Source organism: Marmota marmota, unplaced genomic scaffold, assembly GCF_001458135.2.
Source record: "Marmota marmota marmota unplaced genomic scaffold, marMar, whole genome shotgun sequence".
Taxonomy (NCBI): Eukaryota; Metazoa; Chordata; class Mammalia; order Rodentia; family Sciuridae; genus Marmota; species Marmota marmota.
In genome coordinates, this window is record NW_026000005.1 from 28,348,343 (window position 1) to 28,370,722 (window position 22,380).

Sequence of the window (22,380 nt, forward strand, 5' to 3'; positions counted from 1 at the left end):
GTAACCAGCCCTTTCTCTCCCTCCACAATTCTTACCTTTTGCTATATAATAAGCCAGCTTAACCACCGCGTTCTGAAAATGAATTGTCCAATCAAATGCTTTTTAACTGCTATTGTGCCATTCGTCATAGTAAACCTTTTGTCTTATGTTAATATGCAGCAAATAAGGCTTCTATGCATGCCAACCTTTAGAAGAGTTACCAAGATCTCTTATCAGTCTCCAGAAGCTTATGTTACTATAGGCCAACAAAGAGATGTGCAGTTGCTGTTGTACATAGAGATTGCTTCCTATTGGTTGTAAAGCCAGGATCACTTCCCTGCACTGAGACCACTGTCTCCAGAGCTCTTGGAATTTTTCTCAGCAAAAGGAAGGCATAAATAGAATAGCCATTTTGCAAAGTGAAATTCACCTGTTGAAGAGTGAATTTGTCCTATTTTTTTATTTTTCCTTTATGCCTTTGGTACTAGTAGACACAGATCAAATTTTATATTCAACCATAGTCACACTATCAACTCTCCTAAACTCAATAATTGTATTTCTACAATTTGAAGTATTCACACTGTGCCATTGTGTTTATCTACAAATGTTATTTAAAGTGTAATAAATACTTGTTTACAAAAATGGAATAAATCACATACTAACTGGTTTATATGAGAGATGTATCTCCTTCCTCCTCCTTTCCATGGTTTCAACTTTCTATTTTATTAACCTTATGTAATAAATATCCTTCATTTAAAGCCAGTTCAAAAATATGTGTACCAAATTTTATGTAGTGTTAATGTTTAAAAAGTAAATCACTGATATCACCAAAAATCCTAAAAGTTAAATAAGATTATTTTCAGAAATTACAGATATTCTTCAATAACTATTCTAATTGAGTTAAAAAATGCTCAGTCATACATAACTTAGAAAATTGGTAGAAAAACAAATAAATCTCCATAAAACTAGATCATAAATGCCCTAACATTTCCTAAGGTCAAACTATCACATGTGTGTAATTCATTAGGTCATTCTTTATGACTCTGACCTTGCAGGAAGAGTTCCTACTAAATAAACCTGCCTTCATGTCTCCACAGAAATCGTTTTCTGCCAGGGCTGTCTCTCGCTCTCATCAAAGAGCAGAACATATCTTAAAGAACTTGCAGCAGGAGGAAGAGAAGAAACGCCTGGGTCGAGAAGCCAGCCTCATTACTGCCATCCCCATCACCCAGGAGGCTTGCTATGAGCCCACCTGCACACCCAACTCAGAGCCGGAAGAAGAAGGTGCCCTCTGCACCCGGGACTTCTTTGGGGGCTGAGTCACAGGGAAAGGACTTGTTTTTAAATAGAAATTAATGACCTTGGGTGATATGAGGTGATATGCCCCCTCCATCTCTATCACTTTCTGACAATATCCAAAGAAAGAAGTTGTTGCTTTCTAAAGTCTAGAGTTGGCCCATTTCCTAGGGAAAACATTAGCTGTGCTGAGGGAACCCGTCAGATCTTGGATGAAGGCTTGGTTGTGATTCTAGATTCTGGCTAAATTCAGAATTCGTATTAAAGTAAATGCAACCACTCTTTCATCATTAAAAATAGGGTTAATCCAATAACTATTTCCAGCCTTCACACATGTAGACAATTTGTCAGTTGACATAAAAAAATGATTTATGAATCATTTTAATTTCAGTGATTCTTTGTTCTGACTTCCTGGAAAACTTTAGGAGGAACTTTTGTCTGTCTTTTGTAGAGTCGTTGTTTCCTAGTCATTCTAAGTGACTTAAGCCCTGTGGTCTGAGAGCAGTATATACTTGTGGTATAAGCATAACTATATCTGTGATGATGATAAATGGAGTTGTAAAGTTCACATGCCCTGTTTTGTTTGCCAGTAGAAGAAGTCACCAATCTGGCATCCCGCCGACTGTCCGTGAGCCCCTCCTGCACCTCGAGCACCTCCCACAGGAATTATTCCTTCCGCCGGGGGTCGGTCTGGTCCGTGCGTTCAGCTGTCAGCGCCGAAGGTATGTCCTCTTGCAAATGCCTTCTTTATTCCTCATGGCTCACATGTTTTGAATCTTTTTCCAGTTAACATCGCCTTATTACTTTTACACTGTCCTCATTAAATAACTTATTTGATGATTTGAGGTTAAAAAAGAAAAACCAGAGTGGAATCCTTAAAAAAAATGTTGATTTCACCAGGAATTCTCATTTTTAAGTTGACCTCTTTTAATTACATTACATGTAATCATATTGCTGACAGTCCTGAAGACATTATTGTAGGCAGTAAATGGTTTTCTTCCCTGGCTACACATTACAATCAACTGGGAAGCTTTTTTAAAATGTCTAGACCAATCACAATTACAATCTCTGAAGGTAGGACCCATGTATTGGTTCTTTTAAACCCTCCTTCAATGACTCCAGTGTAGGACGTTGTTCTGGAGTAACTTAACAATCAAATTAAGACTAAAATATCATGATATTTCTATAATGAAGTCTGATTCTTGATATGGGAGGGGTGGGAGGCAGACTGATGTTCTTCAGCTCCCAAAACATAAAAACTATACTTCTCTAATGATGAACAACTGGCTAACTGCTACATGGTTATATAGATATCATCACTGATTTATGAAGTCAGCAAAAAATGTATACAGAAATGGAACAAATAGAGCAGTCATTCTCAACCCTTTGTTACACAATCCTAGGGAATTTGGAAAAATGACTGATGCTAGTTATTCACAACTTATGGAGATGGGACCCAAGATATATCTGTATTTTCATAACACTTTTAATAAGAAATAATTCATGTACTGTCATCTCTTTGATGTATACAGTGCTGTAGCTTTTAGTATATCCATAGAATATGCAACACTCACCATCTTAATTTTCAAATACCTTTTTCATATCAAAAGAAACCCTATACCAATTAGCAATCACTCTTCATCTGCTGCTTCCCTGAACCCAGCAAGAATTAATCTGCTTTTTATTTCTATGGATTTACCATTTCATATAGATGGAATTGTATGATATATGGTCTTTTGTGACTGGATTTTTTCACTTGGCATAATATTTTCAAGGTTCATCCATGTTGTAGCATGTATCAAGTTTTCATTCTTATTTATTCCCAAATAATTTTCTATCACACTGACATAATTCTTCTTATTTGTCTATCCATCAGTTTCTGGGCACATGGGTTTGTTTCCATTTTGTCTACTATGAATTAGGCTCTTAGGAACAGACATGTGGAAGTTTTTATGAGGAAAATTGCCAAAGTATTTCCAATGTGTCTGTACCATTTTACATTCCCATCAAAAAGTGTGAGGGTTCCAGTTGCTCCACATCTTTTCCCACACTCCTTATTGTCTGTTTTAGTTTTAGCCATGCCTTTGGATGTGAAATGGCTATCTCATTATGATTTTGATTTGCATTATGCTAATGCAAATGATCTTTTCATGTGCTAATTGACTATTCATATATCTTCTCTAGGAAAATGTCTATTTGAATCTTTTGTCTGTATTTCCTTTATTACTTTTTATGTATTAAATTTGCATATCATTTAATGTAAAAGATATAATTACAATTACATGAAATACAAATGAGAAAGCATTTATTTCAATTCATGAAAGAACTATGTAGATGTAAAACAAAGTGTCCAGACTGTTATTTGCCCATTTTTAATTGGTTAATTTCATTGGTGAGTGATAAGAATTACTTATATATTTTGGAGACAGGCCATTTGTCAGATAAATGGTTCACAAATATTTTCCCCCATTCTATGGTTTGGCTTTTTACTTTCTTAATGGCAAGTTTGAAACATGGAAGATTGTAATTTTATTTAAGTCATATATGTGAATATATATATGTATATATTATATATAATTTTATATACACAGATGTATATAAAATTATATTATATATATATATATATAATTTTGTCACTTGTACTTTTAGTGTCATATCTAAGAAACAATTGTGTAGCCCAAGATAACAAAGATCTGTTCCTATGTTTTTTTCCCAAGAGTTGTATGGCTTTAGCACTTATATTTAAGAGTCCAGTCAATTTTGAGTTAATGTTTTAATTATGATATTAGAATTCAACTTCATTCTTTTGCATGTAGATATCTAGTTGTCTGAGTACCATTTATTGAAAATATTCTTTTTCTTCATTAATTTTTTTGGATTAATGTAAAAAAATCAATTGAACACAAATGTAATAGTTTATTTCTGATCTTTCTATTCTATTGATCCATCCTTCAATCTTTGTTTCAGTAGCATACTTTGTGTCAGTAGCATACTGACACATAAGTCTTGATTACTGTAGCTTTATAGTAAGATTTTTTTAAGGAAAATGTGAGTTCTTCAAATATGTTTTTCTTCTTCAAAATTATGTTAGCTAATCTTGGTCTCTTGGCACTTTTATGTGAATTGGAGGATCATTTTGTCGACTTCTTAAAAAAGACACATGAGATCTCATTCTATTGTATCTGTATATCACTGTGGGATTTATTAAGTCTTCTGATCCATGAACACGTATACTTTTTCATTCATTTAGGTCCTATTTCAACAATGTGTGTAGCTTTCAGTATACAAGTCTTGTACTTCTTTCATTGAATTTATTCCTAAGTATTTTATTATTTTTGATGCTAGTTTATTTAAAAGTGTTCTCCTGCCAGGTATGGTGGCGCACACCTGTAATCCCAGCAGCTAGGGAGGCTGAGACAAGAGGATTGCAAGTTCAAAGCCAGCCTCAGCAAAAGCAAAGCACTAAGCTACTCAGTGAGACCTTGTCTCTAAATAAAATACAAAATAGGGCTGGGTATGTGGCTCAGTGGTTAAGTGGCCCTGAATTCAATCCCCAGTACCCACCTTCCCCCTAAAATAATAAGTTATTCTTCAAATTTCACTTTTGAGGTTTTATTCCTCATGTATAAAAATACAATTGAGGGCTGGGGTTGTAGCTCAATGGTACAGTGCTTACCTCGAATGCATGAGGCACTAGGTTTGATCCTTAGTACCACATAAAAATAAATAAAATAAAGATATTGTGTCCATCTACAACTAAAAAGTCTTTAAAAAATACAGTTGATTTTTGTATATTATATCTTGTATCCTGCAGCCTCTAATGAATAGTTTATTACTTCTAATAGTTTCTTGTGGATTCCTTAGGCTTTTTTATGCACGAAATGACATCATCTGCAAATAAAGATAATTTACTTCTTTCCTACTAATCTGGATGTCCTTTTTTTTCTTTATTTTACTATCTAATAGTAAATTAGATATATTTACTATTATCTAAATATATAGATATATTTATATCTATATATTTAGATAATAGTAAACATCTATTTACTAAATAATGGCTAAACATCCAGTATGGTTTTTATAGGAGAGGTGAGATCAGATATTTTTGCCTTGTTTCTGATCTTAGGGGGAAAGCATTCAGTCTTTTACTATTAAGTATTCACTAACTTAATCCAGTTAGTGTTAGTGGATTTTTTATTTTTAAAAAATCTGTGGGTTTTTAACAAATGGCCTTTATAATGTTGAGGAAGTGCCCTTCGTTTCCTAGTTTTGTATTTTCTTTTTTATTATGAAAGAGTGTTGGGTTTTATCAAAGGCTTTTTTGTACTTATTGAAATTCTCATGAGTTTTTTTCATTCTATTAAGATATATTTGTTGCTTTTTATGTTTATCCTCCCTTGCATTTCTGAGATAAATCTCATTTGGTCATAGTATATAATCTTATATAGTTCTAGATTCAGTTTACTAATAGCTTGTTGAAAATTTTCTCATCTGTACACATAAGAGATACTGATCTGTTTTTCATTTCTTGTGATGTCATTATCTAGTTTCAGTACAAAGCAATACTGACTTATTAGACTGATTTAAGAAGTGTTTCCTTCTCTTCTAATTTTTAGAAGTTTTTGTGAAGAATTAGTGTTAAATATCTGTTCAGTATTTGGTGGAATTGGCCAATAAACTTACCTGGGTCTTGGCTTTCCTTTGTGGAAAGTTTTTTTTTTTATTAATATAGCAATCTCTTTGATATAAATCTATTCAAATTTTCTATTTCTTCCCTAGTCAACTTCTTTAGGTTATGCCTTCCTAAAGACTTGTGTATTTAATCTACATTTTCTAATTTATTTATGTATACTTGTCTATATATTTCTTTGCAATCCTTATTATATTGATAATTATGATTAGTAGTGATGTGTGCCCTCTTTTTCCTCAGTTTTAGCAATTTGGGTCTTTTCTTTTTCTTTTCTCTTTCTCAGTCTATCTAAAGATTTATCAATTTTATTGATCTTTTTCAAGGAATAATATTTTATGATGTGATTCAATATCTGACCATTGGTTATTTGGAATTTACTGTTTGATTTCTATATATTTGTAAATTTCCAAGTTCTTATACAATTATTGATATATAATTTAATCTCTTAGGGTCAGAAAATATATTATTTCACCTTTTTAAACTCATTGAGGCTTGTTTGATTGCATACATTCTGAATATGTCTCAGAAAAATGTTTTATTATTATTGCATATGTATGTTAGGTTTAGTTGGTTTATAATGTTGTTCAAGTCTTCTATTCCCTTAATGGAGTCTGTCCAGTTGTTCTAAACATTACTGAAAGTGGGATAGTGAAGTTTGTAGTGATTACCATTGAATTATCTATTTCTCCCTTTAATTCTGTCAGTTTTTACTTCTTAAGTTTTGGGGCTCTGTTGTTGTTACAGATGCATGTAAAATTGTCTTCCCAATAGGTTGAATTTTTATAGTTACAACATGTCTTCCTTTGCCTCCAGTAAAATTTTTTATATTAAAATTCAATCTGATAATAATATAGACTTTCCAGCATGCAGCCATCTAGATACCAAGAATGTGTCAGAGACCTACATTTTCCATCTTTCTTCCGTCTTATTTGTGTCTCTGAAACTATATGACTCTAATAAATACTATATATTTGAGTCATGTTTGTTTGTTTTTTAAAATTGATTTTGTTGGTTCCTTATAATTATACATAACAGTGGGATTCATTGTGAGATATTCATATGTATAAACACACATATGAATACATGTAACATAATTTGGTCAACTTCTTTCCCTCCCTTTCTATCCTTACCTTGGGGTCCCTTTCACTTACATTTTCATGAGATTTCCCCCCTCACTTTTTTTTCCTCTCTATCTTCTACCTGTGAGAGTAAACATCCAACCCTTGACTTTCCAAGTTTGGCTTATTTCATTTAACATAATACTCTCAAGTTCTTTTTCACTTTTAATTTTTACCGCTCATTCTGTTTCTTGATAGGAATATTTTGTCCATTTTTACTTAATGTAATTATGGATAAAATAAGATTTATATTTGCCATTTTACATGTAAAAGATATGGCATGCAAAAGACAGATTTATTTTTATTGCTATTTTGTATTATAGCTGTCATGTTTTATGTAACATTTATAAAGTATTAAAATAGAAAATACAACTACTGATAGAATATCTTTGTCTAGTTGAGTCCCAAATCTAAGCTTCCTTAAAGACAGTTTCTATTGACTGCTTTTATTTGTCTATGGGCAGTATTTTCTTGATTTTTTTGCATGCCTCATAATTTTTTATCAAAAAATGGAAAATTTAAGTTGTATCATGTGGCAGCTTTGAAAATCAGACACCCTCTTTCCAAATTGGGGCGTGTTATTGCTACAAGTTGTGTTATTATTTGTTTGGTTACTGACTGTTCTGGACTAATTGTTAAAAATCTGCATACTTTCTTGAGTATGATCACCTAAATCTCTTCAGTTAAATTAGTGATCAGGTAATGATTAGACAGAGCTTTTTCTTAGATGCCATGTACTAAAGAGTCTCCTAGCCTTTGCTGGAGGGCTCTATAGATGTACTGAGTCACCTTCCTGTTCCAGTAGTTTAAGACTCTGCCTTGGCCTTCACTGTTTCAATTTATGCTTGGGCAGAGCCTCAAGATCAGCCAGAAGTGAAAGGTTAGGAATTTAGGTCTTTCATGAGCGAGAGCACAGCCTTGCACATGCATGCAGCCATCTAGATACAAAGAATGTGTCAGAGACCTACATTCTCCAGATTTTCCTTTATGTTTTTCTGCAGATTCTTGCTTGCCCCAGCGGATATAAGCACCTCAGCCAGCTGTAATGTGAGACAGTTGTTTGCTAATTCTTTTTGGCCAATGCCCTGGGTATAAATCATTTGCACTAAGCAAGCATTGAGCCAAGTCAAATAAAGACAAGTGCTCTGCATGGGGATTTTCCAAATAGTGGCTAAATAGTTCAAGTAGTGACATTTCTCTAGTGACAAGGTTTTTGGGAGCTCCAAACCTGCTATACCCCTAGAGGCTGTTAGGCTGCTGGTATTTACATCTGCCATGGATATGCAGCTACTAATTTCCAAGGCTACCAAGAAGCCAAAGAAAGGCAGAGTGAAGAGAGAAAGTTTAAAAAGCAGAAACACTAGCAATCATACCAAGATTCTGTTTTTTGATTTTTAACAAACACTCCTTAAATTGTTCTCAGATTTTGGTTAATTTTTAAAGTTCTGAGAATGTTTATTTTGACTATGTTTTCCAGTGTTCTTATTGCTTTTGTGGTAGATTTGGGGAATCTTTATTTTTCCTTAAGTGCCTACCCAGTGTATCTGTCCATATACTGTTTAAAGATTTTCACATACATCTAGGGTGAAACCAGGATTGAGAGCAACTAAGTAAGTCTCCTACCCTCCAGTCCTTCATAAGACCTCTAAAATCCCAAATAACTACATACACTGAAATATGAGAATCAAAGACTCCCTGTTCTTTAAGCACTCTAGAAAAATGACTTACTTTGTATTAATAATAAAATTAGTTTTTTTATTGAGCTGTAAAATGTCTTTCCTACATTCCTTGACTATTAAATATAAACTCATTGTATTCCCATATGAAATAATTGTTCAAATTTATTATTAATCATATTTATCAGTGAACATAAGAACATGAATATGAGTGGGCTGTTATTCTCATCTGAAACATGTGTATATGTTTTCTGCTACTCCGTATTCATACTTACCACTTCCAGTTGCATCTGTGAGAAACGACTTAGTCTCCACTTAAAATGTGATCTTTGAGTTCATGTTATGAGCTGATCTACCCAGAATGTCCATGCTTCTTTCTCCATAAAACAAGAAAAAAGACAGTATTTGTGAAGTGTGTTGGTTTTGTTATTTAACATGAGGAGACACTCTATGTAAATCCAACTTTTAAAAAATTATGATATTTCATCATTGCTGTGGATTGTACCACTAAGTCGGTAAGACTTGAACTGAACTGAATGTTGTTGTATTAGAATTACATCACTGGTGAAAGCACTCTGATTTTGTCTCCCCCTCCAGATGAGGAGCACACCACAGAACACACACCAAACCACCATGTGCCACAGCCCCCACAGGCCGTGTTCCCTGCATGCATCTGTGCAGCAGTGCTGCCCATTGTTCATCTCATGGAGGACGGTGAGGTGCGGGAGGATGGAGTAGCAGGTACAGTATTGACCCGTCACACCTTCCGTCATGGGCTTAAGGGTTCGTCTGATGGAGAACAGTAGATTCCTCTTGAGCATGTTACCCACTGAACACATATTGAATGGTTTTATGCATTTATTATAACTACAGATTTGTAGCTTAGAATGTCAACACTGTCACTTTTGCGGCAAGCATAGTGTTAGTCTGCCATGCTATAAACTTCCATATCTCATCAATTTATGACCTCCTCCTCCCATACTTGTATAAGCAATAAATAGCATTTACAAAGAAGTAGTTATGACCAGAAAACAAAACAACGCTTAACTTGGTCAAGTGGAAATGAAACAGTCACTGTGTCCATCTTAGAAATTGTAGCTATTCATTTTATACCACAAAAAAACATCTTTCCTAATTGCAAAATGAAATGAAAAACTAGGGGGAAAGATGAGTTATATTTGTGATAGACAAAAGGTTAATATTCTTAAATTTTTGAATTAAGAATAAAGTTAAAACTCAGTATCAATTTTAAAAACCCCTGTAGAAAAATGGGCAAAGGATATGAACAGTTTATTGGCCATTAACACCTGTAAACAACTGTTTAAAACAACAGTGGAAGCTTATATGTCAGTTACAAAGTAGGCAAAGATTTCCTTAAAATACCTCAGTTGGTGAAGAGGCAGGAAAAAGAGCATCCTCAAAACTTGGTGTTCAAGCATAAAATTTGATTCAAACATTCTAGAATGGGGTTTCATTATGTGGATCAAAAACTTAAAAGTGTAAAAAATTGGTTTCTAGCAATTTCATAAAGCAAAAATGAAAACTATATAAAAGTTTATAAAGGACACTGAACATTATATTTAAAAAAGTCTGGAAAGAATTTAAATGTGCTATACCACAGGCAATTAAATTAATCTTTTTACGCCAATTGAGAGTATTCTGTATACATAAGAAATCATATTCTAGAATATTAACATAAAAATTGTTCTTCATATTGCTAAATTTAAAAATTGAGTATGAAACAATGTTTCCTATATAATGATTCAACATATATGTTAAGTATGTGTTTCCTGTATATAAAAGGACATCCTTCAGACTGTTCATAGCTATTATTATGATTGGTGGTCTTCCCATTTTTATTTTTCCCTTTGTGGTATTCTGTGTTTTCCAGGTTTTAAGCATCAAACTGCCTTATTAGAATAATTAGAATAAAAAGTATTGTAAAAATATTTTTTCAACCAATTTCAAACCTAACAAAAATCCACACCTTTCAAAATTATTTATAGGGATACATGAATGCTAAAGCTTAGTATTTATGTATTTCTTATTCATATTATTGATTTATAAGGCTCTGAATTTCAGTTGGATGGTTAATTTCTAAGCAAAAATTGGTATTGTGTGTTGAAAATATAGATTGAAGGATAAATTTATGCTAAATTCTATACACCTAGTTTAGAAAACTAATGGAATTGGGAATGCTGTTTAGACTGATCCCTTTGCCCACTGGCTTTCTTATTCTGGATGCTTGCAGGTAATCTTAGCCTGACTACCTTTTCCAAAGTAGGAGCACATCATTTCTCATGAGGACTGATTATTTTTAAGAGTCTCTCATCAGTAACGGGAACCCAATTAGTACTGGCTTAACTACTTTAACTTACCAAAAGAGATATTATTTAAAGCATCCATGTAGACTTTAAAAGATCATCTGTAAATCATGTGCACTTTAACCAAATATATTTTCCAACACTAAATAATTAGTTTAGGAATTTATGTCATAAGCAATGAAATATGACTTTAAAAAAGACTTACCACTGCTCATATTATTGTGGTTTCCACAACACAGACAACTGCGTGTGTTCACAAAGTTATTCTTTGCAATGCTAATACTTAAAGACCATCTTACTCTTTTTTCTTAACTTTTCTTTACATGTGAAAATGTTCAGTGAGAACAAGAAAAAGAACGAATATTCACCTTTCAAAAGAAAAAGAGTTTAGAGAATCTTTCTAAGGCAAAATGGAGAAACTAATTTAAGCTTGGTTAATTGTTTGAATAATGTGTAATAGATTTATCTCCATTTAAGACAAATGTTCAAATTTTTTTTTCCTCTTCTAAAGTGAGTGCTGTGGCCCAACAAGTCTTATGGAATTGTCTAATTGAAGATCCATCAACTGTTCTTCGACATTTTCTGGAAAAACTGACAATCAGCAATAGACAAGTAAATTCCTCTTCCTTTACAGTGTAGTTATGAATGTGAATACTGTAAAAAGCAAGTTAAAGACTCTGTATAGTGCTGTGCATGCAACAGCAATGTATAGCCAAAGAGTACTTTTTAAAATATTGATGATGAGCAATATTAAATTTTGCTGTTTTCTTTCAAATTTGTTACTTGACATCTGCGTGTGTGATTATGTTACTAGTAATAACCCTAAATCTGAAAGACTCTCAATATTTTGAACAAAGACTAAATTTAGTATAATGTTGTTAATATTGGATACATTTGTTGAATTCTGAGTCTGTGGTACAGGTGGGGTTATTAGAATAGGTGAACACTCTTCTTAATCAAAAAGCTAATACCTAAAGACCATCTTATAGGGTGGTGCCAAACCACGCTATAAGAAAATTATGTAAAAACAGTTTGCTGAGCAATGAAAAAAATATGCTGATAATTAAGAATTATTTGTTTGTTTCTACATTATGACCATATTCACTTGAATATTAGGTTTAGTTTCTGAAAATAAGTTAGTTATGGCTCAGTTATTCTCTCTTGACCTCACTTTTCTTGTTAACTCAAAACTTAGGAAACAGAATTATGAAGTTCAAAAGTTTAGTAAACTTGGTTTGTTTAATGGTTTCTTAACATAGGTCTTCCTTACATTCCCACCACACCTTGGAGGGCATGCCATGGCAGATAGTTAACTAAATATACAGCTCTAAAGGTTTGCCCATGACCTGTAGATACAATGTAAAGTTTTATTAAAAAAAAAAAAAAAAAAACAACAACAACACAGTTGTCAGTGATATTTATGTCAGCTACTAGAAGAAAGGTGTTAGTTAAATACTAATATTAAATACTAAAGTGTTAGTTAAATACTAAGATTAGTTAAATACTAAGTATCACATGTATTATAAGTATACATGTGCATCACATAAACTATATTAAAATATTGAGCATTTACATTAAAGTCTGAGCAAAAAGTTAAAAATCTCCCCCAATTTTCAACAAATTAATTTTGTTTCCTACAGCATGGCACCTGAACAAGACATTAAAATTCTTCTCTTTTTTTCAGGATGAGTTAATGTACATGCTGCGCAAACTTCTCTTAAACATTGGAGACTTTCCTGCTCAGACATCTCATATCCTATTCAACTACTTGGTGAGTGTCAGTAGTCAATAGATTATGTTGATTTCCAAGTAAGAAGCAGGAACATGAGATAAAAGTCTCAGGGTTTTTAAAACATAATTTTTCATTAATTGAGAGACAGGTGAGTCTTATCAGCTGAGTCCACCACTCTTAGTAGAGGAAGACCCTGCCTGCCACAGTTTTGACACATGGTGGATACTCCACAAACGTACTTTCCCGCTCTTTCTTTAGCATTATTCGACTTCCTTATTTTGGTTCATGTCATTTTTAGGCATTCATTCCCTTTTCCTGTATTGCCATTTAAAGTGTATGCCTGTACACACACACACACACACACACACACACACACCCCACACAGGAGCAAGTATTTCCCTAGGTAGAAAATATTTGTAAGTGGATTTTTCCATGACAGCTGTCTATGCTTAAACCTCATCTGAAAACTCCTTCCTGAAACTTCAGGTCTTACCAGTTTCTTCACATGAATATGCATTTTGGGGACTGGGACATGATGACTATTATTTGAAACTACACTTTAATTCAGGCAGACAGAAAGCCAAATTAATGTCTCTGTTGGGAGAACTCCTTTCCTTCTTCCTTACTATCGTCAGGGAAATACTTGTCCATATGTATATGCATATGCATCCATAGCAGAGTGACAAATTTAACTCACACTACAACTCCCATGGGCAGAGAATATTTGTAATTCCTTTCTCTTGTCTCTGACTAATTTGGTCTTCCGGAGTGCCCACTTGCCTGTTGGCAAGGGGAACAAAATATAAATAAGTGTCCAATCTCGTTATAAGTTCAGACTGATACAAAAATATGAACTGCACTTTTGGATAGTGTTCAGTCTTTCTTGGATAAAATGCTTATTCTCTAGGAAGCCTCCTTCTTCCCACTGCTTTTGTTTGTAAGAACCATGTGGAGTGGGGGAGGAAAAAGACCTTTCTTCATGGTCTATCCCTGTGTTTCCTCTGGCTGCTACACTTGTGAGAAAATGTTCTTTGTCTGACTGGTGGCTAGATGCCAGGTTGGCAAAAACGGAAGCCCTTGACTCTGGAAACATGAGGCCTTTCTGCTCCCAGTGGTATTTGCTGGAAGTCTCAATCTCACCTCAACTCTGGCTGGTGCTGTAAATGCCCATGAGTTTCTCCATGAGTCCCATCTGGCTCAAGCATAGGAAGTCCACCAGCTGGAGTGTCCTGTTCAGCTACTACAGCCATTTGGAAAACTCTCCAGTCACGGGTCCATTGTTTTGGGGTCCTGGCTATGCCACACCAAAAAGCAAAGATAGATTAGCAAAGACAAATGTCAGGGCCTCCCTCAGTGTAAGTATGTGCCCTGCCAAGTTTACATTGTGTCGAGGTTGGTATGGAAAGGAAACCCAGAGACTGGAGGCAAGAGCCCTTTCAATGTTACCTTCACTTGCCCACATACCTTCCCAGGTCACCAGACAGGAGAAATGCTTGCCTAGACCATTGCTCTCCTCCATCTTTTAATTCTGCAGCAAGTAGATGAGCATTTAATTTTTCTTCTACTATATTCTCCTTCTGTGTATTTCAAGTGAGCCTTAGAGGTGAACATAAGTCCTTCCAGGTAACAGATAAGCTAATAGAGAAAAGGACTGGCCATACTTGGACCTTGCTTTAAAATCTTAAAAATCTTATTTTGCATGAATAAACCTTCCTATCTCTGCATTTCTGTCCAGACTCTACTCTTTCCCCCAATCCCAGGCAGATGTCTGCTTTGGTGGACAAGGAGAAGGGGCTTGTATTCAGAAAGAAAAAACAGTAAAGGGAAGAGTCAATTTTTTAAAAATAACCCTTATGAGATATTCCTTTTTTTCTAATTGCTGTCAGAGGTGTAGATGGTGGGGATGTTGGCAACACTGACTCATCACTTCCAGACTCTTAAATCCACTGTTTGACTTGACCTGGCAACTTTAATGTGGGGCAAGAGGAACTGTGGGAATGTGAAGACTTTTGCATGAGTGTGGTACCTTGATAGTTCTAAGATGTTTTTGAATACATCTCAAAATCCTTAATAAGCATGAACCAGTTCTTAAGCTTGTCTGTCATCTCAGTCACCAATCTACTACTGTACACAAAGAAGGCCCATGGCACCATCTCAGATATCTGGCACCTGAATGCTCTGATAGCATGTAAGACAGACAGAATCGGAAATGCACATCAGTTTTAAGGAAGACACACTTCTGACTAATTGAGACACTTTAAGCCCATCCCGTTTCCATCTTTTATAGATTTCTGCTAGAGGTGATGTTTGACCCTCATTAAAGCATTAGCATTCAGAACCATCAAAGCAGATGAGTTTAGTGACCCTTATTATTTCAGTATAATGGAGAAGTTTCCCAGGACTGCCGAATTTTTCAAGAAACAATGGCTAAACCCACAGGGGAAATTTTTACATTATTCTTTTCTGAGTTCGTTGTGTACTATTGAAAGGTAGTCAAGAGTTATTACATCAAATATTCCAATTATAGTCAGTCCTCATCTTATTTTATAGAATGTTAAACATTCTACTCCCTACTAAAAAGTAGATTTAGAAGACATTTTAAATGTCAACTTTAAAATACGAAAAATGGCACATTTTTTTCAACATGTTAGAGGACACACAAATAAAACTTTTGAATTTGCTGATTTGGCAAAGCAGAGCGTTCTTAGGTTCAGACTATTAGACTATTTGCTGCAGCTGGTGTGTGGGTAAACATCACATACAGATTAATTTTGGATGGCTTCTGTACCTGAGAATACTAGGAGATATGGTGTCTATAAGAATGATCTTTATGCCTTCTTCTTAAGAATTGGTCATTTTAATGATACATAACAATATATGGAAGCCTGTTTGTCAATTTTCCAATTCCACCCTCTCCTGATTAGTGCCATTGAAAGTGTTAGAGAAGCATTTGAACAAAGAATGTGAAGTCACAGGAGAAGATCCAAATTTTAAAAAGAAAAGCCAAGGAAATGAGAATGTGAGCTCAGTATCACTGTGGCTTTGTGAAGGCTTGTTCTAATTTCAGGTGGGATTGATCATGTACTTCGTGCGAACCCCTTGTGAATGGGGGATGGATGCCATTTCAGCCACTCTGACTTTCCTGTGGGAGGTGGTTGGGTACGTGGAGGGCCTTTTCTTCAAGGACCTCAAGCAGACAATGAAGAAGGAGCAGTGTGAAGTAAAGCTCCTGGTGACTGCTTCAATGCCAGGTAAAAAAAAAAAAATTATGAATAGTCCTTTGAAAGACCATGGATGCTCTTTCATTCATGAGAAAATTTTCAGAGTTCTAACCCCTAGAATGGAGTGCATCAAAGAATTTTTTGTTTAATCCAATCAGAGAAAAAACAATAGACCCTTTAAAAAGTGAGCAGTTGCCAGATGAAAAGGGACACATCAGAACTGAGATCCTCGTGAATCAGTCCTTGAAGGACTGCCAAGGTTAAAGATGTATGGAAGTCTCTCGCAGAGGAAAGCTGAACTGAAAGCCTTTTTGAGTGAATTTTTGGCACTGCAAGGAGAATGATATTGTCTGCATGGCAGGGACCCCAGTCCTTTGTAAACTCAATGAGAGATGGCTTTATGAAAGATTGGAAAAGGGAAAAGCAGGAAGAGGGAGAATTACAAAAGAACATCAAGTGTGATATGAACTCTAGATACAGTTCCTTTTCACTTCACACAGCTTGTTTGTCCTTAAGATAAAGATTTTACCAAGCCTTTATCCTTGTTCAGTGACGATAAAAATAAAAGAATTGGTCATTTTAATAGAAATAAAGAGAAAGACAAAGTTATTCAGAGATGAGAACATAGGTTCTGGCAGCAGAGAAGCCTGTGTTAAGTCAGCACTGCCGTTTATCAGTCATACAATTAGTATCAGCTGTGAAAAGAACATCATTTTTGTAAGGCTTTCTTTCCCTGTGTGCAAAATAGGAATATAATTCATACTTCACAATCACAAGAAATCAATGAGTTTAAGTATATAAAATACTTGCTGCCATACCTGATCCATGGGAAGCATTCAATAAACAGTTGAATATTTGTGTGTTCTGTAGAGTATCCAAAAATGTGATCAGTTTTTGTTATAGTAAATAAATTCATTTTGTCACTCATATACTTTAGAACAACTTGTTAAAAATCAAGGTATATTATAATATTGACAAAGTTGTATAATTAATGAATGAAGTAAAATAAACATGTGTGTGTGGGGGGGTGGTGATGGGGATTGAACCCAGGGCCTTGTGCATGTGAGGCAAGCACTCTGCCAACTGAGCTCTATTCCTAACCAAAATAACATGTTTTAACCAGCTAAAGTAGAGTACAGAAAATGTGCATTTAAACTACATTTCAGGAACTTGTTTTGGTTTTGCTAACATCTTTGTTTGTATTTTTTCAACTGTCATTGCCAGGTTATCTCATTTAAAATACAGGAATATATTACTTGTTGCAGTGCTTAAGGTTTGAATTTTGACTCTCCCACTAAATAAATATATGTCTTTGGATATGTTATTAAATTTCTCTCTAGCCAGGCATGGTGGTGGATGCCTGTAATCCTAGCTGCTTGGGAGGCTGAGACAGGAGGATTGTGAGTTCAAAGCCAACCTCAGCTATTTAGTGAGGCCCTAAGCAACTCAGTGAGACCCTTTCTCTAAATAAAATATTAAAAAGGATGGGAAATGCAGCTCAGCAGTTAAGTGCCCCTGGGTTCAATCCCTGGTAACAACAACAACAAAAAAATTCTCAGTTTCTCTCGTGTTTCTAATTTGTAAGATGAAGATCATGTCATGATTTTGCTGGGGGATTTAAATACAATTATGTGGGCAAAAGTATTGGGAACTCCATAAATGGTAGCTATCATTGTTTAAGAAATGAACATATTTAAAATACACATTCAGATATGAATAAAGGAGTACAATTAGTACAATACTCATATTAAGCACTCACTAACTATAAATTAAGAATCAACTTAATAATATTTTAAGGCTTTCTGCTTTAAATACAAACTTTCCTGTAGTGGGGTCCATTTATTGTGATTTTTATTGTCTGTAGGTACCAAAACGTTGGTAGTTCATGGACAAAATGAGTGCGACATTCCAACCCAGTTACCAGTCCATGAAGACACTCAGTTTGAAGCCCTGTTGAAGGTAGGAATGACCTTTAACAAAACGATTTTTATACACAATGTCTGTGATCACATTTGTGAACACCCATTTTAGAAATAAATGGCATTTTTCTATCTCCAAAGGAATGTGCGCTATTCTTTGTTCTTTGAGAATCTGCTCCATTATTAAGTACTTATGTCATTTTCTCCAGTTTTCACTGACATTTTTAGCTCTGCATTGAAGTAGGCCAAGTCAGGAGAGTTCCTGTCTTGGTTGTAACAGCAGCATGAACTCTGATGTTGCTCCTCACTTCTCTGGAACTCTGTGAATTCCACCTTAGGAGCTTCCTAGCATCACTTGTGGTCATTCTGAAGGTGACCTGGTTTTGTCCACTGATGGCACTGGGGTAACCTTTAGCTGTTGGCTAATGATCATGCCAGAGATCCCTTTTGTGGGACCCAGTTGAATCTATATACAGTCTTGACTTATCACCAGTAGAAATTACTGGTGAAACAAGCCGAGCATGGTGGCGCACACCTATAATCCAAGCAGCTGGGGAGGCTGAGGCAGGAGGATTGCAAGTTCAAAGCCAGCCTCAGCAAAAATCAGGCACTAAGCAACTCAGTGAGACCCTGTCTCTAAATAAAATATATACCTTCGAATAAATCAGGTGGATCAAAAAAGTATTTTCTAGTATTTATGGCAGTGATTCTCCTGAAAAGAAATATAATCAATAGCTACGCTTGCCTGCAAGGTTCTTAAAATAAAGTAGTAAGTAAACTAGTACAGTAATTCTCTGTTTGAAGTTCAAATTTTCAGTAATCTAATTTTCTGGAACACAACTCTGGATCCAGATGTAAGTAGAAAAGCCTCCTAAAAACTCATCTTTGCCAGACTTGTATATTTTATTTCAGTGGAAGGGGTCATTCCTTCTCCTTCAGGCTTTACCCAAACATCTCCAGAGATTTTCTAAGGTCTAGTGAAGCAAAATTCAACAACCATTCCATTTGTATGCACATGTTGAATGGTAATGAATCAAACCGCAAGTTCAAACCTTGCTCCACCATGGCTAGCATGACCCAAATCAAATAATAGGGCCTGTCTAGCCACAGTTTCTTTTTCAACAATACTAGGATTCTAGTTCAGGTTATATAAGTTATCTACATGGAAAGCATTGTATACGGTATGTAATAAGTGTTCGATGTATTATACTTTGTATTTTCCTTAAGTCTTACTAAACATTTTTTTTCCTTGATATTGAGACCAGTAGGTGCCACTGTGTCCCCACAGTTCATCACTTGGTCTGAATTATAACGGGACATCTTTGAGCACTGTGAGAGCAGACAGTTCATATTACATGATTAGTCTTTATTGCATCATTTTTGTCTAACCATGAATATATATCCATATATATATATATATATATATATATATATAAAATATGAAAAATATTTTTAAATCCTTGTAAGTTATCTTGTTCTTCCAATACTTGTGTCTTCTACCTTATTAACTAGCAAACAATATGTTCCTGGTAAACATATATTAAAATTTGTTGCTATTGTTCTAGGAGTGTCTGGAGTTTTTCAACATCCCCGAGTCCCAGTCCACACATTATTTCCTGATGGATAAGCGATGGAATCTTATCCACTACAATAAGGTGAGACTGCAGTAATGACGCACATGTTTTGTACCAAAGGTTCAAAGCACCTTTCCTAGGCACAGAGACCTTGTTGTTTAGAGGGGCAGAGCATGGCCTTTTGGGTCTATGTGACTTTGAAAGGGTTGCTTTACCATTCTGCCCTTCAGTGTCCTTTGTAAAGTGGAGGTGATGATAGTATCTGCCTCAGGGCAGTTGTAATCATTGATGGAGGTAGACCAAGAAAGCATGTGGTTATTCATCACAATTATGTCAAAGTGAAAAATTAAGTTGCCCATATAAAAACTGTGTGTGTCTACTGGGATTTTTTAGGCCATTCTGGCTCTTTTTCTATGTTAAACATGGCCATGGTGACCTGATCTAATGAGCCATAGGGCTCTCATGGTGACCCCTGGTTTCACCTTAAGGTTACCTTCTCCTTTCAGAGTGTCGTCTAGTATGTTGCCTCTGGTAGCTTCGCCCCTGACATAGCACCCAGTGCCTGGAAAGAGCACCCCACCTGGATGGGTTGAAGCTTTCCTAAGCAGGAGTTTGAAAGCATAAAATTAGGAAGAATCAAAACAGAAGCAAATGAATTTTTTTGTCTGACCTTTGGGTAAAGAGGAAATGAGTAAAATTTAACCATTTGAATTTTCTTTCTCTCTCTTTGTGTAATCCACACAGACCTATGTTCGAGATATTTATCCCTTCCGGAGGTCAGTATCTCCACAGCTGAACCTCGTACACATGCGTCCAGAGAAGGGACAGGAGCTCATTCAGAAACAGGTGTCTGACCACTCAGTTCTATCCTATGTTGTGGTGTCATTGGAACCGATCATCTGTAAATGTGTTGCCCACCCAGAGCTTCTGTGATTCCATTGTGATCCTCTCTGGAAAAAAAATGGATGAGTGACCTTGTTCAATAGATTGTCCCCCAAATAGTGTTACGTTTTATAGATTGGATGGTGAATAGGCATTAAGAACAAATCACATAGAGTAATGCCATAATGAATTATTGAGTATAAACTATGGAAATCCTAATTTATTGACCCATTGATTTATACGTGTGATATTCATTTCACATTTTTGTGAAACAAGATTAGAAGTACATATACTGTAGCCTCTAGATCAGTATCAGAAGTTTCCACCAGCTAGAAAAAAAGTAAAAGGGGTCAATATTGTTATCCTGAAAAAAAAGCATTGAACTAAGGACTAGAGATTGTATTCCATTCAGCTCTGCTACTGACCAAGGATCTGACCTTCCTATTATTTCTTAAAACAGGAAGAGACAAAATCAAGTAGTTGTCTTTAGGTTTAAGATTGAAGATCAGAATAATATTTACATATGTAGCCTCAAATCAGACTTTGACCTTAAGGAAACTCTCCATTCTTCATGCAAAATATGGCTTTAGTACACAATTCTAAAGTCAATACAATTTTAATATTGTCTATGTATTACCCTTTTTTTAAATAAAATATCTAAACAAGAATTTCAGGATACTTGATTATTTCGATTTTATTTTCTGCCATGTCAAGAACTAAATGAGAATGGAATAGATTTAGATAACTTAAGTCATTTTAAGCAAAATAGCTACTGTTAACTACCTAAATTACTTTTGAAAGAAAGAAAATACTAAATGTGTTGCAAGGTGTGAGGTGTCGGGCAAAAATGAAAAATCTTAAGAACAACTTCTAAAACAATTTTACCAAAATGATCCTAGACTCTAATTTGACAGAGGATAATCCACAATAAATAAAAGCATAATCAATAATGGTGCTTGGCTTGCATGTATTTACCATGTTTAAGAAAATCTTTCAAAAATGTATTTCAAAAGAGTGCCATGAAATGAGACCCTGTTTGTATACTCTAAGTTGGAATCTTAAGGTGTTGAGAGCCACAGCCAAAGGGGCCCCAGCAAACTTTCAGACTGCCAGCTGATGATTGGCTCACAGCGGCCCCAGCAACATCTAGCTGATTGGCTCCTCTGCGGTGATGCTCATTGGGCTGTTTCCCTGCCCATGGAGCTGCTCATTGGGGGACTTTTTTGGCTCCGCCCACACGACCCAGCCAATGGGCCTCAAGAGCAGGAGGAGGGGGGGAGGTGGAGAGGCTTGTGGGAAGCCGGTGGTGGCAGTTGGGCTCTGAGGGTTTTTCCTGAGGAGCTGTTTTGTTTAGCGTGTGTGGTTCTAAAAATAAAGTTTGTTTCTTTTGACAAGTGGCTCCTGAATTGTGCCCAGCCAGACTGCATTTGGGGCCCCAGCAAACTTTCAGACTGCCAGCTGATGTTAAGGCTTTTAAATTCCCCAGCGAGATGACAATATGGATTCCTATGGTTCTAGCTCAGAAGTCCCTCAACAGCTGCTGATTATTTATAAGCATCTGGCTGCTCACTTGATCATCAAGAGAAATGGAAGTAAGGGAAGGGACCAAGAGTCCCATGTGCTTGTGCATGCCACCTAGGCTCAGGGCCAAAGGGCACCAATTAGGGACCATGAGCTTTTTTCTCAAGATAGGTTTTTCCTGGTTCCATTTCAATCTTTTTTTAAGAGACAGACCCAGAACTGCCAGTAAACAGTTTCAGGCACTGATGGAAATCATAGAAGCAATTGAAACGGACCCAGTAAAAGAAGATCATCCACATTATGACCCCCAGACAAATAGGCTTTTTGGAATAATGAACTCTCTTGACAATGCTGCCTTCTGCTCCTCCAGACTGCAAACTCCATAAAAAACTCTTCCTTCTTCAGAGCAGATGGAAGTAGAGACTGAGAGTCAATTAAGTATTGTTTG

The 22,380-nt window shown here is 35.5% G+C and overlaps 1 protein-coding gene across 1 annotated transcript in view; it reads left to right on the forward strand.

Annotated features, from left to right (window-relative positions):
* The window catches only part of Unc80 (unc-80 homolog, NALCN channel complex subunit), a 188,038-nt gene that overhangs the window by 115,102 nt on the left and 50,556 nt on the right, over positions 1 to 22,380 (forward strand). Inside the window, exons 35-43 of the mRNA XM_048808985.1 lie at positions 1,077 to 1,263; positions 1,866 to 1,997; positions 9,357 to 9,500; positions 11,595 to 11,695; positions 12,768 to 12,854; positions 15,883 to 16,066; positions 17,901 to 17,995; positions 19,521 to 19,610; positions 20,274 to 20,375. Coding sequence (XP_048664942.1) covers positions 1,077 to 1,263; positions 1,866 to 1,997; positions 9,357 to 9,500; positions 11,595 to 11,695; positions 12,768 to 12,854; positions 15,883 to 16,066; positions 17,901 to 17,995; positions 19,521 to 19,610; positions 20,274 to 20,375 — 1,122 coding nt within the window. The remainder of the gene's footprint in view (positions 1 to 1,076; positions 1,264 to 1,865; positions 1,998 to 9,356; positions 9,501 to 11,594; positions 11,696 to 12,767; positions 12,855 to 15,882; positions 16,067 to 17,900; positions 17,996 to 19,520; positions 19,611 to 20,273; positions 20,376 to 22,380) is intronic.